Source organism: Pituophis catenifer, unplaced genomic scaffold, assembly GCF_029215685.1.
Source record: "Pituophis catenifer annectens isolate HBS135680 unplaced genomic scaffold, rPitCat1.0.hap2 SCAF_2, whole genome shotgun sequence".
Classification (NCBI taxonomy): Eukaryota; Metazoa; Chordata; class Lepidosauria; order Squamata; family Colubridae; genus Pituophis; species Pituophis catenifer.
This window is the reverse complement of record NW_027256882.1, coordinates 14,738,625-14,766,337: the sequence shown is the minus strand read 5'-3', so window position 1 is coordinate 14,766,337 and position 27,713 is coordinate 14,738,625. Positions and strand designations below refer to the sequence as shown.

General features: G+C 42.9%; 2 protein-coding genes and 1 pseudogene across 2 annotated transcripts; all 3 read right to left on the bottom strand.

The window, feature by feature from the left end:
• Nucleotides 1–806: 806 nt before the first annotated feature.
• Nucleotides 807–6,934, bottom strand: LOC139309890 (zinc finger protein 345-like; annotated as a pseudogene).
• An 8,599-nt stretch (nt 6,935–15,533) lies between these two features.
• LOC139311784 (zinc finger protein 708-like) lies at nt 15,534–20,404 on the bottom strand. The gene is given in 6 exon segments (XM_070936298.1): nt 15,534–17,319; nt 18,126–18,252; nt 19,408–19,518; nt 19,815–20,199; nt 20,201–20,349; nt 20,351–20,404. Coding segments are annotated over 6 exon segments (2,517 nt in total). The 3' UTR covers nt 15,534–15,628.
• A 949-nt stretch (nt 20,405–21,353) lies between these two features.
• LOC139311818 (zinc finger protein 678-like) lies at nt 21,354–26,954 on the bottom strand. Its single transcript, XM_070936340.1, has 4 exons — nt 26,583–26,954; nt 25,633–25,746; nt 24,658–24,784; nt 21,354–24,005 (listed from the first exon to the last, which is right to left on the bottom strand). The coding sequence occupies exons 1-4, from the start codon at nt 26,937–26,939 to the stop codon at nt 22,633–22,635; spliced, it is 1,971 nt and encodes a 656-aa protein (XP_070792441.1). The 5' UTR covers nt 26,940–26,954; the 3' UTR covers nt 21,354–22,632.
• Between the last annotated feature and the right edge of the window lie 759 nt (nt 26,955–27,713).

Here is a 27,713-nt window from a genome sequence, read left to right as displayed (position 1 = left end):
TTAGCTGAATGACAGCAGTTTTTCCAATGGTTTACAGCTTCAGTCTTGAACTATTGACCCTCCATTCCCTTCACTTATGCAAGTGTCTCTAGTCCTGCAAAAAACATATTTACTTAATCCCTTATCAGTGAGAGGCTAGGTTACCCATGGGCGCTGCGTTCCCTGTAACAGCAGAACACAACACTATGGAAAGTATAAGTATTGCCACTCCTAATTGTGCGTTGCGTGCCTTATAGTGAAGCACATGAAAAGCATGCTTCTTCACGGTCACTTAACGTGTTCATTTTGCGGTTACGTGAGGCACTGCATGCATTGGTCTTTATTCTTACAGTAGAGAAGTCATTAATTATAACTTTTTGTGAATTGGGACATTTAAACTTGCTTTTTTTAAAATTCCAATCTAAATTTAGTAGGAGTCGGAGTCGGTGCATTGTTTGCCGACTCCGACTCCGACTCCAGGTACCCAAAATTTCCTCCGACTCCGACTCCTCGACTCCGACTCCACAGCACTGATAGTTATTTTTAATTATACACTGTAATCGACAAGAAAATATAGTAGTTGCAAGCAAAGCTACAAAATAACTGAAACCTTCACTGGAGTAAAAGAAATCAGAGCAAAATATGGTCTGCTGTATCTTTCAGCTTCGTTCTTTTCCTGCCAGAGAATACTGCAAGTCTCCAATTCTGGCAGCTGCTATCAGTCAGCCAAACCCATTTCAGACAAATGGTTGCCAATCTCTCCTTAAAATCCTCCAATGTTGGAGCACCCACAACTTCTGGCGGCAGAACTTGTTTTAAATTAAAATTCATTGCATAGATTTATATGGTTTCTCCTGTATGGATCCCTTGGTAAAAAGTAAAGGTATGGTCACACCTGTGTGGATCCTCTTTGAGAATCAAGTTGTCCTTCTTAGCAAAGCTGTTTCCACACTCTACATTTATATAGTTCCTCCCGTGTGTGAATCCTTCCATGACTCATAAGCTATTCTAAGTAAGTCACTTCTCACACCATATTTATATGGTTGCTGCCTGATGTGGATCCTTTTATGAGAATTAAGTTGTCCCAAGTAAAGTTCTTCCCGCAATCCAGGCATTTATATAATTTCTTCCCTGTATGGATTCTGAGATGGTGAATCAGAGTAATTTACACTAGTCCTTTCCACACTGCATTTTTGTTTCTTGGACTTTTTCCCATGTCAATCCTCTTGACTTTTTTTTTTTTTTTTTGCCTTTTCTGCTTGGTTGTTCCTGGCTGCTCGAGTCTTTCAGGAGTTGATTGGGTTTCAAGAGGCTGCACAACCTAAAAAAACACTAAGAAATTGACCCTCTGGGCTGTTTGTCCACCTAGCTGGGCTGAAATATGGGTACCGCTGACCCATGATGGTGGGTTTCAGATACCACAAAAAATACACAAAGGAAACTAGAAGGATTGCAGTTAAAAAGAATGTATTAATAAGTTCAAAGACTTGCAAAATTGAAGACTTTTCTTCCTTGAAATGCCTCCAGAAGCAGGAATGGTAAGGAACAATTGCCAGCACAAATAGGTTGCTATTATGGGGCTAATCTGATATTCCCTTACTTACTTCCACTCTATGAATACTTTTGCCCCATGGGGGCAAAGGGAAAGTTTTGTTAAGCCCCTGGAGGGGTGAAAACAGTCCACAATTAATTTCTTAAAGTCTGGCTGAGGAGCTTCTCAGACAGTACCTGCACTTGGCAAGCAAAGGGTAGAACTGCTTGTCTAATCAGTCCTGTTTTCCAGCTGTTCATTAAAAATATGGATCACTTTTAGGACACTCAGATAAAAGAGGAGCCTAACAAATTGATGGTGATCCTTCCAAGATGGAAAGTAGCAGCACTTGATGGCTTCCTGGTTGAGAAGGTAAATGTGCAATGGGAGGTAAGATAACTTCTTGGCTATAAACACAAAATCAGTTCTTATATATCATATCCTAATAAAATGGCGAAATTGCCTGAGCAAAGGAGTCCAACCTCAGCCATCTCAATTCACTGGTGCCAAAGATGTCAATGTATAGCTGCTTCATATTTTACAACATAAGAATTTTTCTGTGTTAACCAGTGGTGGGATCCTATCAGTTTTAACAACCGGTTTGCTGAGATCACATCTCTCTCCTGTGTGAATCCTTTCATGGCAAGTAAGATGTCCCTTCTGAGTAAAGGTCTTTTCACACTCAATGCATTTATAGTCGCTCCCCAGTGTTGATCCTTTGGTGGCGAGTAAGGTCTTTGTTGACAAAAAAGATCTTTTCACACTCCCGGCATTTATATGATCTCTTCCCAAAGTGGATCCTTTAGTGGCGAGTAAAATCTCTGTTGTCAATAAAACTCTCTCCACACTCCATACATCTGTATGTTCCCTCTCCTGTGTGGATCCTTTCGTAATAAAGATGTCCTTTCTGAGTAAAGCTCTTCCCACATTCTATGCATGAATAAGGTCTCTCTCCTGTATGGATCCTTTGATGACGAATAAGATCTTTATTGCCAAAAAAGCTCTTTCCACACTCCTGGCATTTATAAGGTTTATCCCCTTTGTGGATCCTTTGGTGACGAGTAAGGTCTTTGTCACCAAAAAAGGTCTTTTCACACTCCTAACACTTATATGGTCTGTTTCCTGTGTGAATCCTTTGATGAGAAGCAAGTCCTCTGTTCTCTCCCGTGTGGATCCTCAGATGGCAAGTCAGATAAGCATTTCTATTGAAGCCCTTTCCACATTCGGGGCATTTATAAGATCTTTCCCATGTGTGGATCCTTTCATGACAAGCTAGTTGTCCTTTCTGTGTAAGAGTGTGTCCTTTCCACACTCTAGGCATTTATTTAGTTTCTCACCTGTGTGGATCTTATGATGAATAAGTTCTATGTTCCAACGAAAGCTTTTCCCACACTCCATATAAGGTCTTTCTCCAGTATGGATCTTTTTATGATAAATAAGCTTTGTTTTCTGACGAAAGCTTTTTCCACATTCCACACAATTATAAGGTCTCTCTCCAGTATGGCTCCTTTTATGATGAACAAGCTGTTTCTGATGAAATCTTTCCCCATACTCCAGAGTGTTATATGGTCTCTCACCTCTGGATTCTCTGATGGCGATTAAGATTACTTTTGCTACTGAAACTTTTTCACACTTCATACACAGTTTCATCTTTTGTCTTAGATTACAATCCATTCCAAATTTTACAAACACACGTGGTTTGTATTTTCTATGTAGTATTTTAGATAAAGTAAAAAAGAAGGAATGATTTATGCATTTTCTATGCTGTCTGGAGCTATACCGTTTTCCTGTAGTCTGGTTTCTGCTATATTCATGTAATTCAAATTCATTTTCTCTCTTTTGCCGTATTTTCTTTCTCTTCCCTTTCTGATCTTGCTGGGTAAGGAAGTCAGGGATTTTAACAGGAAGACAAGTGAAGAACTTCTCTTCTCTATGGCTTCTCTCTTGCATTTGTGGATCCCCTTGATAGCCAAACATAACTTCTACTTCATGATTTGCTCTTTGCAATGTCAGTAACCTTGGCTGCTTGTCATTCTCATTCTCCAGTCCATCACCATCACCTGCTTGGAAAAAATAAAATAGAAATTCTCATTAGAATTTACAATGATGGAGAAGGGGTGTGTCTTTCTTCCCTGTCAAAAATAGGCCTATTTGAGCCTGAGCCTAGAAGTCAAGTTAGGAGATATTGGGTGCAAATTGTTACCTAGGAGGCTCTGGTGGCAGCCAAGGGATTTTTCAGCCCTGAACCAGATCAAGAATTTGCTGTTGAAAGGTCAACAGGCATTTCCATGGAGTGTCTAAAGCCTTTTTCCCCAGAGCTATGGTGCAGATTTCTGCCAAGACGTTAGTTGTGTTCTAGAACAGTGGCTACAGTGACAACCTTGGACAAAATTGCCCATGAAGTGCTTCTGTTTTGTGATCCAGCGGCCCTGGGGGTTGAAGGGAATCAAGAGGAAGTGTATGGGGCTTTTTGCAGTTGTGGCTCCTCCACTGGATATTAGCTATACACTAAACATTCTGACCCTGCTTTTCCTGAGATTAGGAAAGATTTTACAGGTAGTGGCCAGGTAGAGTTCTGACCACCATATGCAATTGAACACATGTATCTTCCCTGTTTACCTTCCAGTTAAAACATCTTTCCCAATGAATGGAACCCAGAGCAAAGAAGGTCCTTACACAGAGCAGTGATATTCCTAGAAACTTCCAGCATGACCTTCCTGCACAAGGCCTTCTGGCCAGAATCCAGCAGTGCCCATTCTTCCTCTGTCAAATCATTTGACCAATAGCCTTACTGCTATGCCCATTTAGATTTGATTTAGGCTTTTTACATGAGAAATCTGTCCAAGTGATTCATTTTTTAAGGATTTACATTGGCATATTTCTGAAGCATTCATATAATTGTTTCACTTCATGGCTTTTATTTTTTAATTTGTTTTCAAGTCTTTTAATAACTATTAAGAAATATTAATCTCTTCCAACATATAAATTACACTTCCTAATACAAGACTCTTGTGAATTGTCCTTCATTTTCATCCCCAAAACAACCTTGAAAGTTAAATGAGTGAAACTCACTGGATCATTCTGTAGGGATACCAGGTTCAAATGCACACTCAACATTTGGTTGGCAAACTAACTCATGAATGGAAGGAATTTAAAGTTCTCACAAGAAACCTGCACTTACCTGACAAGTTGGCCCCAGATGGATCCTCCTGAAAAGAATCTCTTCAGATGGATTAGATCGATATCCTGTTTCCTGGAGTTCTGCTGAGATCTCCCACATCAATGGCTCTTGTATCTGAAACAAGTTTGATTTATTATCCACTTTCAAATGACAGTAATCATGTCCTTGTCTTACCTTTCTCCTGTCTATCTTCTTCCAACCCAAGTAAAAGTGAGATAACTTGAAAATTCCTGCTTGGTGGGTGGCTGTTTCTGGATAAAGGCCTGCCATTTTTGTGAAATGCATTATTGCTTCTTTTTATTTCTTCTTTTCCTTCTAATCAGGAGTTGCTTGTTTATCTCCTCTCCTTCACTTGTTAGGTGTGGCCTTCCCTTCGTGCATATATTTATGCTTGTTCTATCCTGTCCTGTTTTACCTTTAGATTTGTGGGCCATTATCTCTTTAGAAAGACAGGATCGATCTTCCCTTCCTTTTGGGGTGGCTTCTCTGTGCCTCTTGCAGTGGGGATATCACCAACCTGGCAATTTAGGGAGATTTTTAGGATGAAAATGGAGGTGCTTTGGGGGCTAAAACACATCTCTTGAAAATAGTATTTTGGACAAAGATCAAATTGTAGTGGGAAACAACAAATGCAATAGTATGCAACATTCCTCATAATCTGACCATAACCTGAAATCTCTTATCCTGAGATCTTCTTGATCAAATAAGAATATGGGCCTTTCTCATAAGATTACTGCTCTCAGTGAACAAATGCTAAACCATGTTTCAGCAGGGCGCCTGAACGGCAATCATTTTTGTCATGGTGGCTGACCTGATGCTTGCACTAATCTCTATTATTATCCATTCCCCACTATCCTGTCAGAGCTGAAGAAGCTTCTTGGATGAGAAATGAAGTCTTCAAAAAAACAAAAAAAAACCCAAGAACTCGTTGTCTCGAGTTGTCCTTTGGGACAACCATGACCTGGATGACTGAGAATCTCTAAACTTTAACTATACAATTTGGGATGAACACCCTTTGAATGGTGTGGGAGTAGGAATGGATTTCCATAGAAAAAACTGCAGACTACAGGAACCAGGAGCACTACTCAGGTGCCCTGAAGACAGATAAACCTCCAAGGGCTTCAGTAATGCTCTAAAACAGGGATGTTAAACTGGCGGCCTGCAGGCTGAATGCGTCAAACACAGACCACGCCCACCCTCAAGAAAAAACATCACAAAACGTGTGTCACGTGATGACAATGTGACGCAGTGAGTGCTCTAAAAGGCTGCAAATGACTAGCTATCTGCAAGGAATATAAATCCTTCCATTCCCCACTATCCTGACAGAGCTGAAGAAGCTTCTTGGATGAGGAATGAAACGTCTTCAAAGAAAAAACAAGAAGTCCAGTTGCCTCCAGAAAAAGCACCTCTATAATTAGTTATGCTGAAACTAAGCAATGGGGACAACTATATTCAAGCTATGATTTGGAAAAGTATTTTACTGTATATAATTGCTTTCTCTAGCGACTGTGCTTACTAAAGCCTTTAAAAACCTTGAAGAGGGGCTAAAAGGGCTCTCCATCTTTTTGCCCCTTAATATGATTTCAAATACTAGGGAAGTTCGATTTGGACCATCTAAACATAACTTTCATCTTTTATTTAATAACTTTTTTGGCCTTCCTTGTTTGCTGCTTTCTCCAAAACAAAACAAATTATAAATATAATAAAGGAATATAACTTTTCAGTATCTGAACTAATTCCTCCCATGGGATTTTCACCAATGTGAAATAGAAGCATTTGCCTCAAGATTCAGTGAGTTCCAAAATATTAGGAATTGCTGAAAATCTTCCGACGACTTCTTCGTGGTTGTGATTTATTACAGAGGCTGCGAAATACATTAACGTCCCACGGTTGACTTTTCTCACCTGCCGCCCCTTTCCAGGCTTCGGGGCGGCTGCGGGGCCGAGGAGGCAGCCTTCGGCCACGGCTACCACCTGGGCGCAGCTCTCCGCCCCGCACTCCCTCAGCCAGCCCGCCAGCTCCGGGGGCAGCAGGGCCAGCAGCTGCTCCAGCACCACCAGGTCCAGCATCTCAGCTTTGCTGCTCAGCTCGGGCCGCAGCCACCCCCGGCATAGCTGGTGCAGGCGGCTGCAAAGAGCACGGGACCCTTCGGGGGGGGGCGCTTTCCCCGCCCCGCCGCTCCCGACCTGAAGAGCAGCGGGGGCTGCCGCTTCTCCCACCGCCGGAGACCCCCGGGCTTCCATTCGGTCTCTGGCTTCTGCGGAGCCCCACTCCCCACCCTTTCCCCGGTTTCCAGAAGGAGAGAAAGCGGACTCCGCTCCCTCAGAGTTTCTGCGCCTCAGCAGAGCAATTGCAAATCGTTCCCGCCAAAATTTCCCGCGCCCTCCCGGCCCCTCAGAGCCTGGGTCAGACAGCGCTGCTTCCTAGAGTGCCAAAAAAAAAAACCAAAAAAAACCCCGCTGCACGCGACCCTCCTTTCCTGTCCTGGGCGAGAGAGACCCCACCCCACTCACTGCAACCCACCGCCTCTCCTGAGCAGCGAGCACTGACGGACTTTCTGCGCGTGCTCCGTTCGTGGCAGACCGTTGAAAACCGTTGGAACTCGGTATTCGGGAACAGGCGGGGAAAGGGTGAGAACGCGGAGTGTGTGGAGAAGGGATGAGGCTGGGGTCGGGGATGAGGGGCACGACAGACGCTGAGCGGGGGATGGAATGAAGAAATTGGCCTTGGTTGTGAAGGGAAACAATAATAAGGATATGATATACTGGTATACTAGATTCTGTAACCATTAGGTTCTTGTAATACACATATGCCTTTGTATTTGTATCACATATATTATGCCTTTATATTTGTATCTCCTGTAACAAACATATTCTGTTATTAGGCCTGTAATGTATCTGGTATTTGTCAGACATATGTCCCTGCCATTTGACCTGAACCCATATTAATCTTCTCCCTGTTTCTTCCTTGTGCCATCTAAGAGCATGGTACTATCTCAGTCTTAATTTATGTTGATCTGGATAGACTCCTACTTTCCAGGGCCAGGGGGCCTAAGTGGCCAATTGAGTAAACAAAGAAATGCTCAAGATGACTAATTGGGAAGTTTCTATTCCCCCTTGCAGGGCAACAAGGAATGCACGGGCCTGGATTGGGAGGCCAGAGTTGGGTACTAAGCTGACGTCTCTGAGGGTATAAAAGGACGCCATACCTTCCCCAAGGTGTGGCTATCTCCTCGCATGCATTGTATCTGTATGTTCTGGATATAGTCCCACCCAGTATTTTGTTTTTGGCCATAAATAAAATCTGTTTTTTTTGCAAGCCTCGTCTTGAGTCTCTCTCTTTGGCATTCTGGTGACTCAAGTGTATTTTGGGACCTTACATTTCTGGCGCCCGAAGTGGGACTTGAAGGCAAAGTTTCTTCAAGGTGGCTGCATTCAGCTTCCCACAAACTGAGCCGCTTTGAGGCTTGGTGGCCTTCATTAAAGGCAGACGGAAGAAACCAGCTTGGACCAGTACTGAAGTCAAGAGCGCTCCTGGAAAAATTTATCCAGTGACTTTGATCTGGTCATTTGCTGGCAGGCTCCGATCCTGCCTGTCCTGAACGCCTAACAAAGAGGCTTGCACTGTGGGGGGGGTATGGAACTGAGCTCTTCTGGGTGAGTATATATTTTTTTTTTCTCTTGGGAAGGGGAGTGTTGCTTTGTGAGTGTGTGAATGAGACGAGGGAAATTCCTCAGAGGTTTGCCCTCGAAGCGATGTGCGGAGATCCAATCTGCGTTTCTGATTATCCGAGAGGAGATCAGCCAGAGACTATCGCTTTGAAAGGAGTGTGACTGTTGGAATAAGAATCTGTAGTGCAGGAGAGGGCTCTGACCAAACTTCGGACCTGCAGGGGAGGTCTGGGAAATCTCTTAGGGAAAAAGAGAGGGTTTGGTTAGGCTTCGCACCGACGGAAAGGTGTGGGAAATCTCCTCAGGAAGAAAGAGAGTCTAGTCAGGCTTCGAGCTGACAGAAAGGAATCCCCTGAGAAAAATGGGCAACCATGCTGGTAGCCTGTTTGGAACAAATAACTAGTAACAAGAATTGGGCCGTGTTCTCCATTTGGCTATGTTAGCCCACTGGAACACGTTACAAACAAGTTGTGAAAAAACAAAACAAAAAAAAGAGTATAAAAAAAATGAATGAAAAATGTTGTGGCAGTAAAAGTTGTCTGTAAAAAGAAAAGTGGAGTTCAAACTTGCTCATGAGAGCCCTGGCTAAATGCAAACGATGTGTATACCTCTTATACATCTTGATCTTTAAAATGGGCCAGCGATTGCTGAGAGGTCCAAGTTAGAATGAGAACACACAGAACACCCCCAGGGCAGAGGCACGTAGTAACAATCTAGTGTCTAAAGAGAGATCTATGGGTGGCAAAGAAATATTGCAATGTTATAAAGATCTTGATAATTTACCATTCTCAAAAGAGCCAGAGAAGTCTGAAAGAACTAAGATGTAGAATTGATTGTGATATGTCTGGTCAGCCTGCAAATTAAGTAAACATCTCGGCTTGGAGCTGTGGGAAACGGAAAGTAGTTAGGGCCCACAATCATATTTATGATTTAAACTGCTCTCTGAGTTTTCCCACTGCTTTAAGAATAAGCTATAGGTTGCCCAAGGAAATAAAATTAAAACAAAAAACAAAAAATAACCTCCACAGGTCTGGAAATGTTTGATGGTATGTGTGTGTATGTGTATGTATGTAATCATTTCCAAACCTGCAGGAGACCCTCTAACAACAGTACACAAAAAGCTATTTAGAAAATGGAGCGCATTGGCTTGTGAAAAGCTCCCTGAAATAATTTGGTTTGCATGGAGGAAGCATTAAATGAAATTTTTGTATGTGAAATTGATGTATACAAAAAGTCTGATTGCAGTACAAATGTGAATGTGTGTGTGTGAGATGTCCCGAAGCTCATAAAGTAAAGTGATCCTGAGACCTGTGAATGCCTGTGTGTTGAGGTTACAGAGAAATGCAGAGGGTTGTTTTGTTGAAAGGATGCTGAGAGATGAAAGGAGGAGAGAAGCAGGAAAAAGGGGGGCTGCGGGCTGGTTCTCTGCTGAACCAGCCTGAAAAAGGCAGGATAAAGGGTGATATCTGATACCTGCCTTTGCAGTTTCACTGTTTTTGGCTCGGAATGCAATTTTGACAAAGTGCTCTATCCTATCCGTTTGTTTGTTTGTTTGTTTGTTTGTTTGTTTGCTTGTTTGTTGCTGCCTTTTTAGGAATTGTTACAGAGATGAGTTAGAAATTACAATATGTAGTAAGAGAGAGTCAGTGGCATTTTTGTCTAAAATGTTAGATCCTGCCTGTTAAGGATTTCCAGTTTGTGTTCAAGCAGTGGCAGCTATGGCAGTGTTAATGAAGGAAAGCAGAAAGTTGACTTTTGGAGGAGCCCTAGTGCTCCTAGTTAATTTGTTTATAGATGGGAAGAGAAAGTGGTAGCAGGTAAGAGAAGACATTTAAGTAAGTTGGTTTGCACAGGCTTGTGAAATCAAGCTTTGAATTTCTTTGAAGCTTGGAAGCCAGGAGGGCAGCGGCAGAAAGAACTGAATGTTTAGTGTTAGGTGAGAAGTACTAGTTAAAGAAAATGTGAGCAGTAGAAAGAGAAGGTAGGGCTACTTTAGTGTGAGACCATTTCAATGCATTTGAGTTGATTTCATTAGACTAACTTAAGTGGGGAGACTTAGATATTTATTGGTGATAGTGGGTCACTTGACTGGATGGGTTGAGGCTTATCCAGCCATGAGAGCCACTCAGCAGTAGTCACCAAAATTAACAGATAATACCTATATTATACCTATACCTATATATACCTATATAGTAGAAGTAGAAGCTATAGACAGCAACCAAGAGACTCATTTTATTGCAAAAGTGCTTCAATTAATAATGGAGGCAGTGGGAATGTCATGTTCCATGGAATGCAAAATCATCTCTGCTGTGAACCAAATCTTTACCCTTGCCTTGCCTTGCCAAATGATGTTTGGATTACCACGTTTGGACAGAATGGGGAAATTCCACAATATGAAACTAAAGACATGTTTGTAAAGAACTGTATACTTGGCCTCTATTCTTCTTTATCTTACCTCAGAATCAAAGGACTCCTAGCTCAAACCCTACCTCTCGATTTTGCTGTTCATAAGTTCCAGCCTGGTGATTGGGTCCTGATAAAACCTGATGTGAGGACAAACTTAGCCAAGCCTGGGACAGGTCCTACCAAGTCCTGCTGACTACTGAAACAGCAGTCCAACCTAAAGACAAAGGGTGGACCGTGTAAAAGGACCAGTGGAAGAACTTAAAGAGTGGCAAATGATTCCTGAAGAAGACCTGCTGAGAATAAACTTTTCCAAAAACTGCTGTGGTCATTGTGGTATGAATGGGTTTTGTTTGTGATTTTTCTTGTTGCAGGAGTAGCAACTTTTTGGACTTTCCAGCCTGAGTGGTGGCCTCTCTTATTCCGTCTGAAGATCCCAACAGCAGCTGTGCAACTTCACTCTCCAGATTGTGTTGGTCCCGTGATTGTAACTGTATCACTGAATGTTATTGTTACTCTTGTTGTAATTGTGAACTTATACACACCTGTGGGGAATAATAGGACACTGTGCTTATGTAAATGTGCAAGGGATTGCTCCCCATAGAAACTCTATTCTTATGTATATATCTATCCTACACTGGAGAATTGAGACATTGAATCAGGTCAATCTGACTTGAACACAGTAGTCCTAGGAGATAGTGATATCATGATCCCTGAAGATATAGATATCAATTCTATATTTGATTTAATGCAATGGTTCAATATTTGGGACTAATTTTCTTATGCATAGGACTAATATGAGGAGAATATAATGCAATGATCAGTGTGAAAAATCATTTTACATGTAAGGGTGTTTTCTTTGCTTATTGTTACTTTTCAGTCTGGAATTAACCTGACACAACCTAGTAACCCATTTGAAAATATACCTAGACTGAGTGGGTTATGGACGGATGTGGTAACTCTTAATTGGCATGCTCCAGATGGCTTATATTGGATAAATGGAAAATTTGCCTATGTGCAATTGCCTAGCCGATGGTATGAAGCATGTGTATTAGGAACTGTGAAATCTATTTTTCTTCCTTTTTCTACTGACAATACAACAAGGTGAAAAACTGGGTATACCTATTTATGTGGATGTAGGCCATAGAAAGATGAGTGGCCTCCAGAAATAATAGTTCAGGTATACGGACCAGCCACCTGGGCAAAAGATGGTATAGAACTCCCTTTATATGCTGAATAGAATTGTAAGGTTACAGCCAATGATTGCAATGATACCTAATACAACTGCTAGTGCTCTAAATTTCTTAGTTAAACAGCACTCTCTGTTTAAAACAACACTCTGTTGAAAACAGCAATATCCCAGAATAGACTTGCTGTTCACTATTTCTTAGCAAAAGTAGGTGTGTAAGGAAAAATTATTTCCACAAATTTTGTTTGCAAAATTGATGATTGTTAACCCTTGGAGGTTTCCTTCTTCTCCCTTGTCTCATTCCTTTAATCCAAAGAATAGTCACATGATTCCCGCGATGGAAAGCATTCCATCATTTAAATAAAAAGTGTGGAATGAAGGGAAACAATAATAAGGATATGATATACTGGTATACTAGATTCTGTAACCATTAGGTTCTTGTAATACACATATGCCTTTGTATTTGTATCACATATATTATGCCTTTATATTTGTATCTCCTGTAACAAACATATTCTGTTATTAGGCCTGTAATGTATCTGGTATTTGTCAGACATATGTCCCTGCCATTTGACCTGAACCCATATTAATCTTCTCCCTGTTTCTTCCTTGTGCCATCTAAGAGCATGGTACTATCTCAGTCTTAATTTATGTTGATCTGGATAGACTCCTACTTTCCAGGGCCAGGGGGCCTAAGTGGCCAATTGAGTAAACAAAGAAATGCTCAAGATGACTAATTGGGAAGTTTCTATTCCCCCTTGCAGGGCAACAAGGAATGCACGGGCCTGGATTGGGAGGCCAGAGTTGGGTACTAAGCTGACGTCTCTGAGGGTATAAAAGGACGCCATACCTTCCCCAAGGTGTGGCTATCTCCTCGCATGCATTGTATCTGTATGTTCTGGATATAGTCCCACCCAGTATTTTGTTTTTGGCCATAAATAAAATCTGTTTTTTTTGCAAGCCTCGTCTTGAGTCTCTCTCTTTGGCATTCTGGTGACTCAAGTGTATTTTGGGACCTTACAGTTGGAAATTGGTTTAATTGCAGCTTGTCTACGTCTGGGATTTCTTTTTGTCTTGGAATTCCCTTGGAAATGTGGATCCGTTCCTGGGATAGGTGGAAGGTGTTTGTGTAATGTGTGTGTGTATACACACATATACCCACAGTTTAATAGTATATATATTATATAACTATAATATATATTGTGTGTATAAATTTACTATTAAATGTTTTCCTTTCTTTTTCGTAGGTTTTATGTATATTTCCCTTTAGCCAGGTTCTACCTACGTAAACCAAGATATTATGCAGCCCTAGTTCAGTGAAATCACAATTCACTAGTTTCTGGGCTTTTTTTACTATTAAATATATATACTATTAAGCTGTGTGTGTGTGTGTGTGTCTTTGTGTTACCAGGCTAGGTAACTTCAAGTGGAGTTTATGGGAAACTGCTGAAGATATTACCTCTCCTGGTAAGGAATCATTTGGAAACCAACCCATAAGCTCAGAGAACAAATCTTCACCCTCATCAAAGATATCTAGGAAGGACTCACTGGAGAAGTGCCTAATGCTGGGAAAGATTGAGGGCAAAAGAAGAAGGGGATGACAGAGATCGAGGTGGCTGGATGGAGTCACTGAAGCAATAGGCGCGAACTTAAATGGACTCCAGAAGATGGTAGAGGACAGGAAGGCCTGGAGGAACATTGTCCATGGGGGTCGCGATGGGTCGGACACAACTTCGCAACTAACAACAAAAAAAGGGAGAAAGAATGGCAGTGGAAGTCAGAACATCAAGGAGAGAGCGAGCAATTTGGTTCAGGAGGTTGTGCAACTTTTCAAAATTGGATTGGGTAATCTGGGAAGACATCTGCATGGAAAGGAAGGCAAGAGAAACAGAAAAAGATGGGGCCAGAAAAGATGAAAATAGTAAAAGAGAGTATCCTCTATAGACAGTTTTTGGAGTTCTCTGAGCTTAGGAGTATGGGCACCCAAGCACAAATGTTTTCATCTTGTGTTCTGGCAAGGCTTGCTCAGCACAGCAGTTCAGATAAGGGGATTGTCTTGCTGAATCCCCCCCCCCCCGTCTGTGTGAAATTTGAACTTTATGGGGGTGGCAGGTTAGAGGCTTTTTAGGGAGCATTCAGTGATTGCATGGAGGAAGCCTTGATAGAATGCAAAAAAAAAAGATACAAGTGATGTGTGTGAGCTACCCTTATTCCTAGAGATAGTTAATATTTCTCTTCCAATCTGAATTCCTATTTTTCTGATCAATTGCCAAGGATAGAGGAAGCACCCGAATCCTTTTGAGAAATCATGGAACAAATTTATTTATATAATTTATACAAACCAAATGTCTCTGCTGGTTTCATGCAATAGAAAGTTTCCTCCTGTGTCTGCGTCCTTTGATGATGGAAAAGTTGACTGTTTTGAATTAACCGTATTTCATGGAGTTATAGGTAGTCAACTTACGACCATAATTGAGCCCAAAATATCACCTATCTCCTCCCACTTATGACTATGACTAATCTTGTTGCTGGCATCTTTTTGACTTATATTGACTGTTTCCTAATATGATTCTATTGCTTATTTGTTCCCTATGACTATCGTTAAGTGTTGTACCTTATGATTCTTGACGAATGTATCTTTTCTTTTATGTACACCGAGAGCGTATACACCAAGACAAATTCCTTGTGTGTCCAATCACACTCGGCCAATAAAGAATTCTATTCTATCTATTCTAAAATTTATGTTGGTAAATAAACATTTATTGAGTTTGTCCCATTTTATGACCTTTGTTTCCACAGTTAAGTGAACCACTGTATGTGTTAATAGCAATAACAATAGTACTTAGACTTATATACCGCTTCACAGTGCTTTTATAGCCCTCTCTAAGCATTTTTCAGAGTCAATATATTGCCCCCAATAATCTGGGTCTTCATTTTACCCACCTCGGAAGGGTGGAAGGCTGAGTCAACCTTGAGCTTGGTGAGATACAATCTGCCAAACTGCAAGCAACTTGCAGTCAGCAGAAGTAGCCTTAAATTAGTCAAAATGTTAACTAAATCTGGCTTCCCCGTTGACTTTGTCAGGTCACAAAAGGGGATCATATGACCCTGAGACACTGCAAGCATCATGAGTCAGTTACCTAGTATTTGAATTTTGATCACATGACCATGGGGATGCTACAATAGTCAGAGGTCACTTTTCAGTGCCGTTAACTTTGAACAATCACTAAATGAACTGTTGAAAGTCAAGGACTACCCATATATGGTTTTTCCCATGTGCATCTTTTTATGAGAAGCACACTACAGGTAGTCCTCGCCTTACAACAGTTCATTTAGCGACTGTTCAAAGTTACAACAACACTGAAAAATGTGACTTATGACCATTTTTCACAGTTACAACCTTTGCAGCATCCTAAGATCATGTGATCAAAATTCAGAAAGTTGGTAACTGGTTTATATTTATGACTTGCTGTGTCCTGGGGTCACATGATCCCCTTTTGTGGCCTTCTGACAAGCAAAGTCAATGGGGAAGCCACTTTGTGATTCACTTAACAACTGTGGCAAGAAAGGTTGTAAAATGGGGCAAAACTCACTTAACAAATGTCTCACAACAGCAGAAATTTTGTGCTCAATTGTGGGTGTAAGTTGAGGACTACCTGTATTCTCAATGAAGCTCATTCCACATTCCAGACATTTATAATTTCTTCCTGTGTGGATGTCTTCATGACAAATAAAGGTCCCGTAGTTGTTAAAAAGGTTTTTTCATCCTCACTGCATTTATAAGGACTCTCTCCTGTGTGAATCCTTTGGTGGTGATTAAGGTCTTTGTTGTCCATAAAACTGTCTTCATACTCCATACATTTATATGGTCCCTCCCCTGTGTGGATCCTTTTATGAGAATTCAGTTTTCCTTTCTGAGTAAAGCTCTTTCCACACTCCAGGCATTTATATGGTCTCTCTCCTGAATGGACACTTTTATGAGAAATAAGTTTTCCTCTCTCAGTAAAGCTCTTTCCACATTCCAGGCATTTAAACGGCTTATCCCCTATGTGAATCATTTGGTGACGAATAAGATCTTTGTTGCCAAAAAAGCTCTTTCCACACTCTAGGCATTTATATGGTCGGTTTCCTGTGTGGATCCTTTGGTGGGAAGTTAGCTCTCTATTCTCAATGAATCTTTTTCCACACTCCCTGCAACCATATGGTTTTTCACCTGTGTGGATCCTCTGATGACGGTTGAGATAAGAGTTTCTACTGAAGCCCTTTCCACACTCTGTGCACTTATAAGGTTTCTCCCCTGTGTGGACCCTTTCATGACAAGTAAGATGTTCTTTCTGAGTGAAGCTCTTTTCACATTCTATGCATTTGTATGGTCTTTCACCTGTGTGAATCCTTTTATGAGAATTAAGTCGTCCTTCCTCAGCAAAGCTCTTTCCACATTCTCTGCATTTATATGGTCTCTCCCCTGAATGGATTCGTTCATGACGAGTAAGATGTCCTTTCTGAGTAAATCCTTTTCCACACGACATGCACTTGTAGGGAGTCTCTATAGGGTGGATCCTTTCATGATGGGTAAAGTTGTCAGTAAAGCTTTTTTCACACTCCATGCACCTATATTGACTCCGCTCTATATTGATCCTTTCACGGCAAATAAGATCTCTGTTCTCAATAAACCTCTTTCCACACTCTACGCATTTATATAGTCTCTCACCTGTGTGGATCCTTCTATGAGAACTAAGTTGTCCTTTTTGCGCAAAGCTCTTTCCGCATTCTGTGCACGTATATGGTTTCTCCCCTGTGTGGATCCTTCTGTGATGAGTAAGATGTCCTTTCTGACTGAACTGCTTTCCGCACTCCATGCATTTATGTGGTTTATCACCGGTGTGGACCCTCTGATGGCGATTGAGATTACTTTTGCTACTGAAGCTCTTTCCACACCTCATGCAGAGTTTTATCTTTCTGCCTAAAACGAAATCCCTCCCAAATTTTACAAAGGTATGTGCTTTGTGTTTCCCGTAGAGTTTTGTATGTAAAGCAAGAGAGAAGAACTGATTGACATATTTTCCACACTGTTTGGTGACATACTCTTTTCCTGTGCTCTGGCTTCTGCTGCATTCCCCTAAGTCAAATTCACTTTGCTCTCTGTTACCATATTTTCCTTTTCTCTTCCCTTGCTGGGTAAGGAAGCCATGGATTTCAATAGGGAGAGAAATGGAGGAGATCTCCTCTCCATCTTCTGAGGGGCTTCTCACTTGAATTTGTGGGTCCCTTTGATGGCCAAACATCATTTCTTCCATTGCATGCTTTGCTGTTTGCATTTGCATTAACCTCAGCTGCTTATCATTCTCATTCTCCAGCCCATCACCTGGTGAAGAAAAGAAAATAGAAATTCCTATTAGAATTTAGATGTCAAGCAGCAGAGAAATCGGGAGATCCAGGCAGTTCAAATGGGTATAAAGATTTACTGCAAACTTAAGCTCTCTATAAGAATCTGAACTACTAATGGTTCAAGCAACTGGCAGTAGATAACAGTCAATGGAAATGGAATTCTAGGTGGGCTTAAAGGGACTCATGACTGATATGTTTGATTCCTCCCTTGGGCTCAGCTTGGTCCTCTGCTACATTACAACTGTTAAGGAGAGGTAATTCCTTTTCTCAAATACATGCCATCTGTGCGGCTACGAGACCTTAGGTGCAAGTTGTTGTCTAGGAATTTTAATGGAATCCAATAAATGTTTAGTTGGGAGTCTGATTGATTTGTTATTCTGCCCAAGCATTTCCATGGAGCATCTAAAGCTTTCCCCAAAGCTACTGTCAGTGTTTCTGCCAAGGCCTTGGCTGTGAGGAGAACCTTGGACAAAATTGCCTCTAAATTGTCTCTGCCCCTGAATTGTGATCCAGCAGGGTCCTGGCAGTTGAAATGAATCAAGGAGTAATGGATGGAGTTCTTTCCTACAGTAGCTCTTCCATGGATATTTGCTAACTACAAAACAGGTGTCATTTTGATTGTTTTCTTGAGATTAGAAAAGGTTTTAAAGATGTGCTACTATTCAAATGATGGCTAGGTAGTCCTTGCCACCTTAAGCAAATGAGTGAAGGAATCTTCACTGTTTACTTCCCACTGAAAACACCTTTCCCAATGAATGGATGCAGAGCAAAGAGGGTCCTTACTCAGAGTGGCCATATTCTTAGAAACCTCCAGCATAACTTCCCGGCATAAATCCTTCTGGCCAGAATCCAGCAGTGCCCACTCTTCCTCTGTGAAGTCCACAGCCACCTCCTCAAAGGGAGCAGAACTCTAGAAAGAGAAACAACATCTTCATCAGTAGACAATCCCAGGAAACACTTGTACGCACAAACCAGGAAAAAGAACTTTGCAAGAGACCAAATGGATATTTTGTGGCAAAGCAGGCTTAAGTCTACTTCTCCCCATAATTCTTGTTGCCATGAAATTCCCAAGTTCAGACAGTTGCTTCGGCTGTAACAATCTTGCCTTAAGTGCATCTAAGTAACAGAATGATAACATTGCTCTGAATGGGGAGCCTTTTCCTGGTCCAGAATAATTCAGCAAGAAGTTGGGGAGAGAGTATTCTTCGCCTCACCTGTCTGATTCAGCAAATTGCTTAGAAAATAGGATAGGGGCTGTAATAAGTGGATGTGTGTTAACATATTTCTGAAGCAGTTTTAATCCAATTTTTATTATTTCCCTTCATGGTTTTTATTTTTTAACTTGTTTTTAAAAAACATTATGAAACTCTTCCAACACATAAATTACATTTCCTAATATAGAATAACAGAGTTGGAAGAAGGTCTTCTAGACCAGCCCCCCCTCCTCAAGCAGGACACACCATACAATTCCATACAAGTGGCTGTCCATTCTCTTCTCATAAGCCTCCAGTGAGAGAGCACCCACAACTTCTGAAGGCAAGTTGTTCCATTGGTTAATTGTTCTCAATGCTAGGAAATTGCTCCTTAATTTCAGGTTACTTCTCTCCTTGATTAGTTTCCACCCATTGTTTCTTGTCCTACCCTCAGGTGCTTTGGAGAATAGCTTGACTCCCATTTCTTTGTGGCAGCTCCTGAGATATTGGAACACTGCTATGATGTCTCCCCTAGTCCTTCTTTTCATTAAACTAGACATAGCCAGTTCCTGCAATGTTGTTTGTATCTTTTCAGCTGCAGCCCCCTAATCATCTTTTGCTCTTTTCTGCACTATCCTGAGTCCCAACATCTTTTTTTATATTATTACCTTACCTTATATTATTTTACTATCTTATTATTATAAATAGTCCTTTGTTTGCATTCTTAGAACAATCTTAAAAGATGAATGAACGTGACTCAGTGGGCCATTCTGGGGAGACACCATGTTCAAATGCACACAGACTCAGTATTTGGTTGTAAGAGGAGCTCATGAATGGAAGGAATTTAAACTTCTCATAAGAAACCCACTTACCTGGCAAGGTGGCCCCAGTTGGATCCGTCTGAAAAGCTCTTTAGAAGGACTGGATCCATCTCCTGTTCCATGGAGCTCTGCTGAGATCTCCCCCATGAATGGCTCCTGGATCTGAAAGAACAGCTGATTTATGATCCACTTTCAAATGACTGTAATCATCACAGTTCACTTGCCTTACATTTGTCCTCTCCACTTGTACTCATCCAACCCAACCCAAGTCAGAGAACCTCAGAACTAAAACATCTTTTAAATTATGACTGTCCAGTCTATGACTTGTTCTCATCCTCCAAAGTTATTCCCACATACTATTGACACCATCCCAACACGTGTTGTCTGGATCTCTTTTCTCTCTGATTATCTGTAAAGAAGAGACAGCAGAGGCGTAGAAGAGGATGAAGCTCCCTCACCTGCCGGCCCTTTGCCAGCTTTTCCGGGGCGGCTGCGGGGCCGAGGAGGCAGCCTTCGGCCAGGGCCACCGCCTGGGCGCAGCTCTCCGCCCCGCACTCCCTCAGCCAGCCCGCCAGCTCCGGGGGCAGCAGGGCCAGCAGCTGCTCCAGCACCACCAGGTCCAGCATCTCGGCTTTGCTGCTCCGCTCGGGCCGCAGCCACCCCCGGCACAGCCCGTACAGGCGGCTGCAAAGCGCCCGGGGCCCCTCGGCCTCCCGGGAGACGCAGCTGCGGAAGCGCCAGCGCTCAGCCTCGGGGCTGCGGGGACCCTCGGGGAGGCCGCTCCCCGCCTGAAGGGGAGACCCCCGGGCCTCCATTCCGTCTCCGGCTTCAGCGCAGCCCCAGCTGGGGAAAATCCCTCCGAGGCCGCCGCCTTCGGTCACGGCGGACCCTCCCACATCCAGTCGCCCCGCCCCTTTCAGTTTCGGGGGTGGGAGCAGCGGGGGGCTCCGCTCCCTCAGGGCTTCTGAGGCGGAGAAGAGCAGCTGCGAGTCGCTCCTTCCACAGGTTCCTCCTGCCCTCCCAGACACTGGGTCACAGACGGCTGCATCCTAGAGGGGCAAAGCCCTATTAGACGGCTCCTGTCTAGAGCGTAATGCAATTACTGTCTGCTCGGCCTGGAAAGACTCCTCTGCGCATGCCCTGTTCGTTGACGCTTAAATGACGCCCGTGTTCAGTTGCTGCGGAAGTATTTAGTCGGGAGTAGGAAGGGATGCGAGCCGGGAGAAGGGCTAGAAAGCAGGGAATGATGGAGATCGAATGAAACCTGGACTTGATTGCCGCTTCTGGACACCTGGGATTTCTCTTTCTCCCGCAATCCTCTTGGAAATATGGATGCACGTGGAAGAAATGGGGGGGAAGGGAAGAGATTTGAAGGGTACTGCAAATGTGAGAAATGGGGAATCCTGTGGCAGGCATCTAGGCAGTAAACTTATTTATAATTAAATAAATATATAAGCAATACATGGTTTGGAGATTCCTTCAGGCTAGTTTCTCCTGTTGTCTGTATTCCTGTGGTGATCCTCAACAACTCTTTTTTCTAGAGTACAATCTGCTCTATATCTTTTTCGTTGCTACTTCTGCTGAAGTCTACACTTTTTACCCATCTTTATTTTTTTGCTTGATGTTTCCTGGCTGAATAGATTCTTAAAAAGTTGATCTGGTTTCAAGGGGCTGCACTACCTAAAAAAAAATCCAGAAATTGACCTCCTGAACTTGGTTTCTCCCTAGGTCAGGCCTGTCAAACTGTCACCTCTCAGGCTGGATACATCACACGCAGGCCACGCCCACCCCAGCTCTGCAAAGGCAAACTTTGCAGTATGTCATGATCCAGTCCATGACGCAATCGAGTTTGACATTGTGCCCTAGGTGGACTTAAATTATCGGGCTCTGTATCGCTGACCATGACAACTGGGTCAGGTAGTGAAAAAAAGAATACACGGAAGGAGACAGCGGGGAAAATTACATGCTATAAGAGTTTATTAATAAGGTTCTAAGAATATAAAGTTTCTTCTCCAAAATGTGTTGGTGAAGAATAATTGCGTTGGCAACTACTCAGAAGGAGGTGATCTTTCTGGGGCCGATCTCACTCCTTCAACTTGGTCAGAAGATAAAAGGAAATGACAAAGATTTCTTTAGCTAAAGGGAAGAAACACTAACACTATTTTGTGGGAACTAACATCTGCAGCAGGGTTGGGTTCCACTTACCTTTACTACTGGTTCGCAACGGGAGCGTGCACGCACGCACGCACGCTCGCTAAGTTCCTGTGCAGATCATCCAGTATGTCATGGGTGGGCGGAGCCTCCCGCCGGTTTTACTGCCGGTTCTATAGAACCAGACCGAACCGGGAGCAATCCCCCACTGATCTGCAAATTGAAATCCTTTCTAAATTTGGTAAATTTATGCAATTTCAGATACATGCTCAACATCACAAGACAAGATAGAAAGACATTGCCTAGCGAATAAATGAAAATATACGATATCTTCTAAAGAGTAAAAGAATAGAAATGGAAATGCAAGAACTAGTGGATAAAGGCAGTCATAGAATGGATTCCACGTGATAAAGTGTCCACAAAAGAGAGGCACAACAAGCCATAGTGACAACATCAACAACTATTGCAGACCCAAATAGCAAAGCAAATCTCAAGACCATATTGGTTTGGAAACATGCAGAACAAATCTTCATCCTGCAGCGGATAGACAATACTAGAATAATTATGAAGATTCCATTTCTGTTTTACAGGGGGGAGGGCGTCAGTAAATTAAGAGGGAACTCAAAGAAGCCATCAGTCCTCTGGTTGGAAGATAGTAAGATGGGCTGAAGGGCTTAATTTCCTATTTTGCATCAGTCTTTCCACAGGGAGAAGAAAAATGCAGGTCAAATTAGGAAAGAGAACACCTGGCTGCTCTGAATGAATTCCAGTATTTGGGACCAGAAAGGTTGCTCTGAAGCATCTTCCATTAATTTATATCATTTCTTCTGTGGGCATTCTTTTCTGAGAATTATGGTATCCTTCCAAAGGAAAGCTTTTTCTACACTCCCTACATTTACATGATTTTTCTCCTGTGTGGATCCTCTAATGGTGAGTCAGATAAGAGTTTCTACTGGAGGCCTTTCCACTTTGTCCATTTGGAAGGTTTCCTCCCAGCGTGGATCCTTTCATGACGAGTAAGATGTTCTTTCCCAGTAAAATTATTTCCACCCTCCATTAATATGGAATTTCTATGTGGATTCTTTCACGAGTAAATGTCTTGTAATTGTTAAAGCTTTCTCCACACTACATGCACTTATATGGTCCCTCCTCCATGTGGATTCTTTTATGGGAATTAAGTGCCCCTATTTGAGCAAAGCTTCTTCCACACTCTATGCATTTATATGGTCTCTCCCCTGTATGGACTCTTTTATGACGAGTAAGATCTCTGTTCCAGTTAAAACTTTTTCCACACTCCAAGCATGTATATGGTTTCTCTACTGAGTGGGTCCTTTTGTGAGAATAAAGATGTCCTGTCCGAGCAAAGCTCTTTCCACATTCTGTGCATTTATATGGTTTATCCCCTGTGTGAATTGTTTCGTGACCAGCAAGACATCCTTTCCGAGCAAAACTCTTACCACACACCAAGCATTTATATGGTCTTTCCCCTGTGTGGATCTTTTTATGAGTACTAAGATGTGCTGCTTGAGAAAAGCTTTTTCCACACTCTGTGCATTTATATGGTCTCTCCCCAGTGTGGATCCTTTCATGATGTATTAGACCTCTGCTCCAATTAAAACTTTTTCCACATACTAAGCATTTATACGGTCTCTCCCCCGTGTGCATTCTTTTATGAGCATTAAGTTGTACTGTTTGAGCAAAGCTTTTCCCACACTCTGTGCACTTATATGGTTTCTCCCCTGTGTGGATCCTTTCATGACCAGTAAGACATCCTTTCTGAGCAAAAGTCTTTCCACACTCAAAGCATTTATATGGTCTCTCCCCTGTGTGGATCCTTTCATGACGAATAAGATCTTTGCTCCAGTTAAAGCTTTTTCCACACTCCAAGCATTTATATGGTCTTTCCCCGGTGTGCATCCTTTGGTGGAAAGTAAGGTGCCAGTTGTCAATAAACATCTTTCCACACTCCATACATTTATACGGTCTTTCCCCAGTGTGGATCTTTTTATGAGAATTAAGTTTTCCTTTTTGAGTGAAGCTCTTTCCACATTCCAGGCATTTATAGGGTTTGTCCGCTGTGTGGATCCTTTGATGTCGAGTAAGATCACTGTTCTCAAAAAAGCTCTTTCCACATTCCAGGCAATTATATGGTCTGTACCCTGTGTGGATCATTTTAGGACAAATCATCTCTGTTTTCTGGCAAAAGCTTTTTTCACATTCTGGACATGTACATAACCTCTCATCTATGTGGCTCCTCTGATGGCAATTTAGATTACTTGTGCTAATGAAGCTCTTTCCACAGTTCATGCAAAGTTCCATCATTTTGCTTAGACTGAAATCCCCCTCATATTCTGAAAATCTGTGTGGTTTCCAATACGGTATGTTAGGTGATGTAAAAGAGAAGGCATGACTCTTGGCAGATGGTGCTTTTTGCAGTGTCAATAATGGTGGCTGCTTTTCATCCTCATTCCCCAGCTCATCACAGTCACCATCGCCTGCTTAGAAAAATGAAAAGAAATTCTCATTAGAGTTTACAATGATGGAGGGGGGTGGTGTTTCCCCAGTGAAAAATGCCCATCTGAGCATCAGGTTTGGCACCACCTATGTGTCAGCTAGGAGATGGTGGGTGCAAATTGTTATCCAGGTGACTCTTAATGGTATCCAAAGGATTTTTCAGCCTTGAATTTAGGATTTCTACCTAAATTCTACCTACAGATTAAGGTTTTGCTGTTGATAGGTCAATCTGGCCAGGCATTTCCACAGCCTTTCTGTGGAAAGGCCTTTCACGAAGCTATGGTGAGCATTTCTGCCAAGACCTTTGTCGTATTCTAAGAGAGTGGCTGTGATGACAACCTTGGACAAAATTGCCCATGAAGTGCTTCTGCTGGTTTATGATCCAGGGGCCCTGGCAATTAAAAGTTACCAAAGGGAACTGTGTGGGACTGTTTGTGGCAGTGGCTACTCCACTGGATATTAGCTATATACTAAACATTCTGACTCATTTTTGTGAAATTAGGAAAGGTTTTACAGGTGATGGCCAGGTAGAGTTCTGACCGCTTTATGCAATTTAGTGCAAGTAACTTCCCCATTTATCTCCCAATGAAAACACCTTTCCCAATGACTGGAATGCAGAGCAAAAGGGATCCTTACCCAAAGCGGCCAAATTCATAGAAACCTCCAGCATGACTTCCCTGCACAAGGCCTTCTGGCCGGAATCCAGCAGTGCCCACTCCTCCTCTGTGAAGTCCATAGCCACCTCCTCAAAGGGATCAGAGTCCTAGAAAGAAAAAGAAAACCTTCCCCATAAGACAGTCCTCTCTAATGTTTTCTTTCTTAGTTCCAAAACAGAAAAGAGAGCTTTACAAGAGATCAAATGGACATTTTCTTATAGGACAGGCATAGGCCCTGCAGGTCCACAAGATTTGTAAGTGTAGGAAGCCCCCCTTCACCTCCTCCATGCTGCTGTTAGAAACATAGCTTAAATGCATCCAAGTAGTAGAATGGCACTCCTTGGGGACCCCCCTCCCTCGGCCTGGAATAATTCACCAAGGAGGTTTTGGACAGAGGAATCCCATGGCTTCATCTCCCTTGCTAAACAAAATACAAATTTGTTAGAAGACAGGACATGCTTACTAAGAATTTTTTATCTGCCCTATTTCAAAATGTCATAAATGACCCTGGAAATATCAAATCAACAGTCTTGATTGATCAACAGTCTTACCATTAAAATGTGTCAGCTTTGAATTAGGGGTTTTTATATGAGAAATTTGTCCTTCCCGTAATTTATTTTTAAGTGGATACATTGGGGTATTTCTGAAGCCGTTTTTCTACAATTGATATTGTTTCGCTTCATGGCTTTTATTTTGCTTTTCCGAAGTCTTCAGAAAAATATTAGGAAAGATTAAAATTTTGTAACATATACATTACATTTTACAAATACAAGACTCTTGTCTTGTATTTGTCCTTCGTTTGCATCCTCAGAACCACCTTGAAGGTTGAATAAGTGAGACTCACTGAGTCATTCTGTGGAGACACCAGGTTCAAATTCACAGACTCAGCATTTGGTTTTCAAACTGGCTCATGAACAAAAGGGGTTTAAACTTCTCATGAGATACTCACACTTACTTGGCAAGGTGGTTCCAGTTGGATCCTCCTGAAAAGAATCTCTTCAGAATCATTGGATGGATCTCCTCTTCCCTGGAGCTCTGCTGAGATCTCCCCAATGAATGGCTCCTGCAACTGAAAGAAAAGTCTGGCTTATGATCCACTTTCAAATGATTTTAACCATCTTAGTTCACTTGCCTTACATTTCCCCCCTCCAATTTTACTTTTCCAACCAAAGTCAAAATGAGAGAACTTGAGAACTCCCTGCTCTGGGGTTGCTGCTATTTCTGGATAATCGCCTGCCATTTTTATGAAATATTTCATTCCTTCTTTATTTCCTATTGATGGGATGTCTGTTAAAATAAAGCCAGGTCATGGAACACACTTGAAAGTAAATGAAGAAGCCTGTAATTGTGGAGTCTGTCTGGCAAGAACAAAGAATGCTTATCCACAGGAAATATGCATGTGCAAAGCTTGTAACACTTCTTGGTAGTTAGAAAACTGATAAAAGTAATAAAAGAATTAGGCAACTTGCAGACCTCAGCTATGAAAACCAATCAAAACATGCACCTTGTGTCTGGCGTCCTTCATTGGCATCAGCACCAGGCTCAGACCCGAATTGGGGACAACACTATTTTCCTTCAAGGTAGTCCAGACAAGAACCGACAATGAAGATTAGCTCTATCTTCATTATAAAGTCACATTAATAGAATATTGTATTTTTCCCATTCTCTCCTTTTACTTGAAGCAAAACTAGGAAAGGTTTTTTATGATTTTTTCCACCAATCCACCTCAATCATCATGTGAGAATTGAGATTATCTTTTAAATTATGGCTGTCCAGTCTATGATTTGTCCCCATTCCCACATACTATTTACACCATCCCAACACGTGTTGTCTGGATCTATTTTCTCTGTGATTATCTGTGAAGAAGAGACAGCAGAGGCGTCGAAGAGGATGAAGCTCCCTCACCTGCCGGCCCTTTGCCAGCTTTTCCGGGGCGGCTGCGGGGCCGAGGAGGCAGCCTTCGGCCAGGGCCACCGCCTGGGCGCAGCTCTCGGCCCCGCACTCCCTCAGCCAGCCCGCAAGCTCCGGAGGCAGCAGGGCCAGCAGCTGCTCCAGCACCACCAGGTCCAGCATCTCGGCTTTGCTGCTCCGCTCGGGCCGCAGCCACCCCCGGCACAGCCCGTACAGGCGGCTGCAAAGCGCCCGGGGCCCCTCCGCCTCCCGGGAGACGCAGCTGCGGAAGCGCCAGCGCTCGGTCTCGGGGCTGCGGGGACCCTCTGGGAGGCCGCTCCCCGCCTGAAGGGGAAACCCCCGGGCCTCCATTCCGTCTCCGGCTTCAGCGCAGCCCAACGGGGGAAACTCCCTCCGAGGCCGCCGCCTTCGGTCACGGCCGACCCTCCCTCACCCAGTCGCCCCGCCCCTTTCCCGTTTTTAGGGGAGAAGTGGGCGGGGCTCCGCTCCCTCAGGGCTTCTGAGGCGAAGAAGAGCAGCTGCAAGTCGCTCCCACCTCAGGCCTCCTGCCTTCCCAGACACGGCTGCATCCCAGAGGGGCAATGCCAAAACCCTGTTAGGCTCCCTCGTTTACTGCTCCTGCCTAGAGCGTCTCCTAAAGCAACTACGGCCTTTCCCGTCCTTTGCTCGGCTTCAAGGGTTGGCAAAGGTGCTCTGCGCATGCCCTGTTCCATGTTGACGGTTAAAGGTCGCCCGAACTCAAGTTGCCGCGGAATTATGTAGTCGGGAGCGGGAGGAGTGGCGAGGGTGGAGAAGGAGTAGAAGGCCGGGAGTGATGTCTCCGGTGGAGATTGAGCGGGGCTGAAATGAGCAAAGCTGCTTGGAATGAAACCTGGCTTGATTGCTCCTTCTGGACACCTGGGATTCCTCTTTCTTCCACGCAATCCTCTTGAAAATGTGGATGCGTTCATGGGACACGTGGAAGAATTGGGTGGGAGGTGTGTGTGTGTGTGTGATGGAAAGAGTCCTATGGCAGGCATCCAGCCAGTAAATTTATTTATATATTATTAAATGAATCTATAAGCAATAAATGGTTTGGGATTCCTTATTTCTCTTCTCTGTTGTCTGCGTTCCTCAATGACGTGT

Coding starts and splice junctions, on each gene's coding strand:
- LOC139311818 (XM_070936340.1), bottom strand. CDS start 26,939: ATGGAGGCCCGGGGGTTTCCCCTTCAGGCGGGGAGCGGCCTCCCAGAG. Junction 25,747..26,582: donor AGCTGGCAAAGGGCCGGCAG/GTGAGGGAGCTT, acceptor CTTTTCTTTCAG/TTGCAGGAGCCATTCATTGG. Junction 24,785..25,632: donor AACTGGAACCACCTTGCCAA/GTAAGTGTGAGT, acceptor TTTTCTTTCTAG/GACTCTGATCCCTTTGAGGA.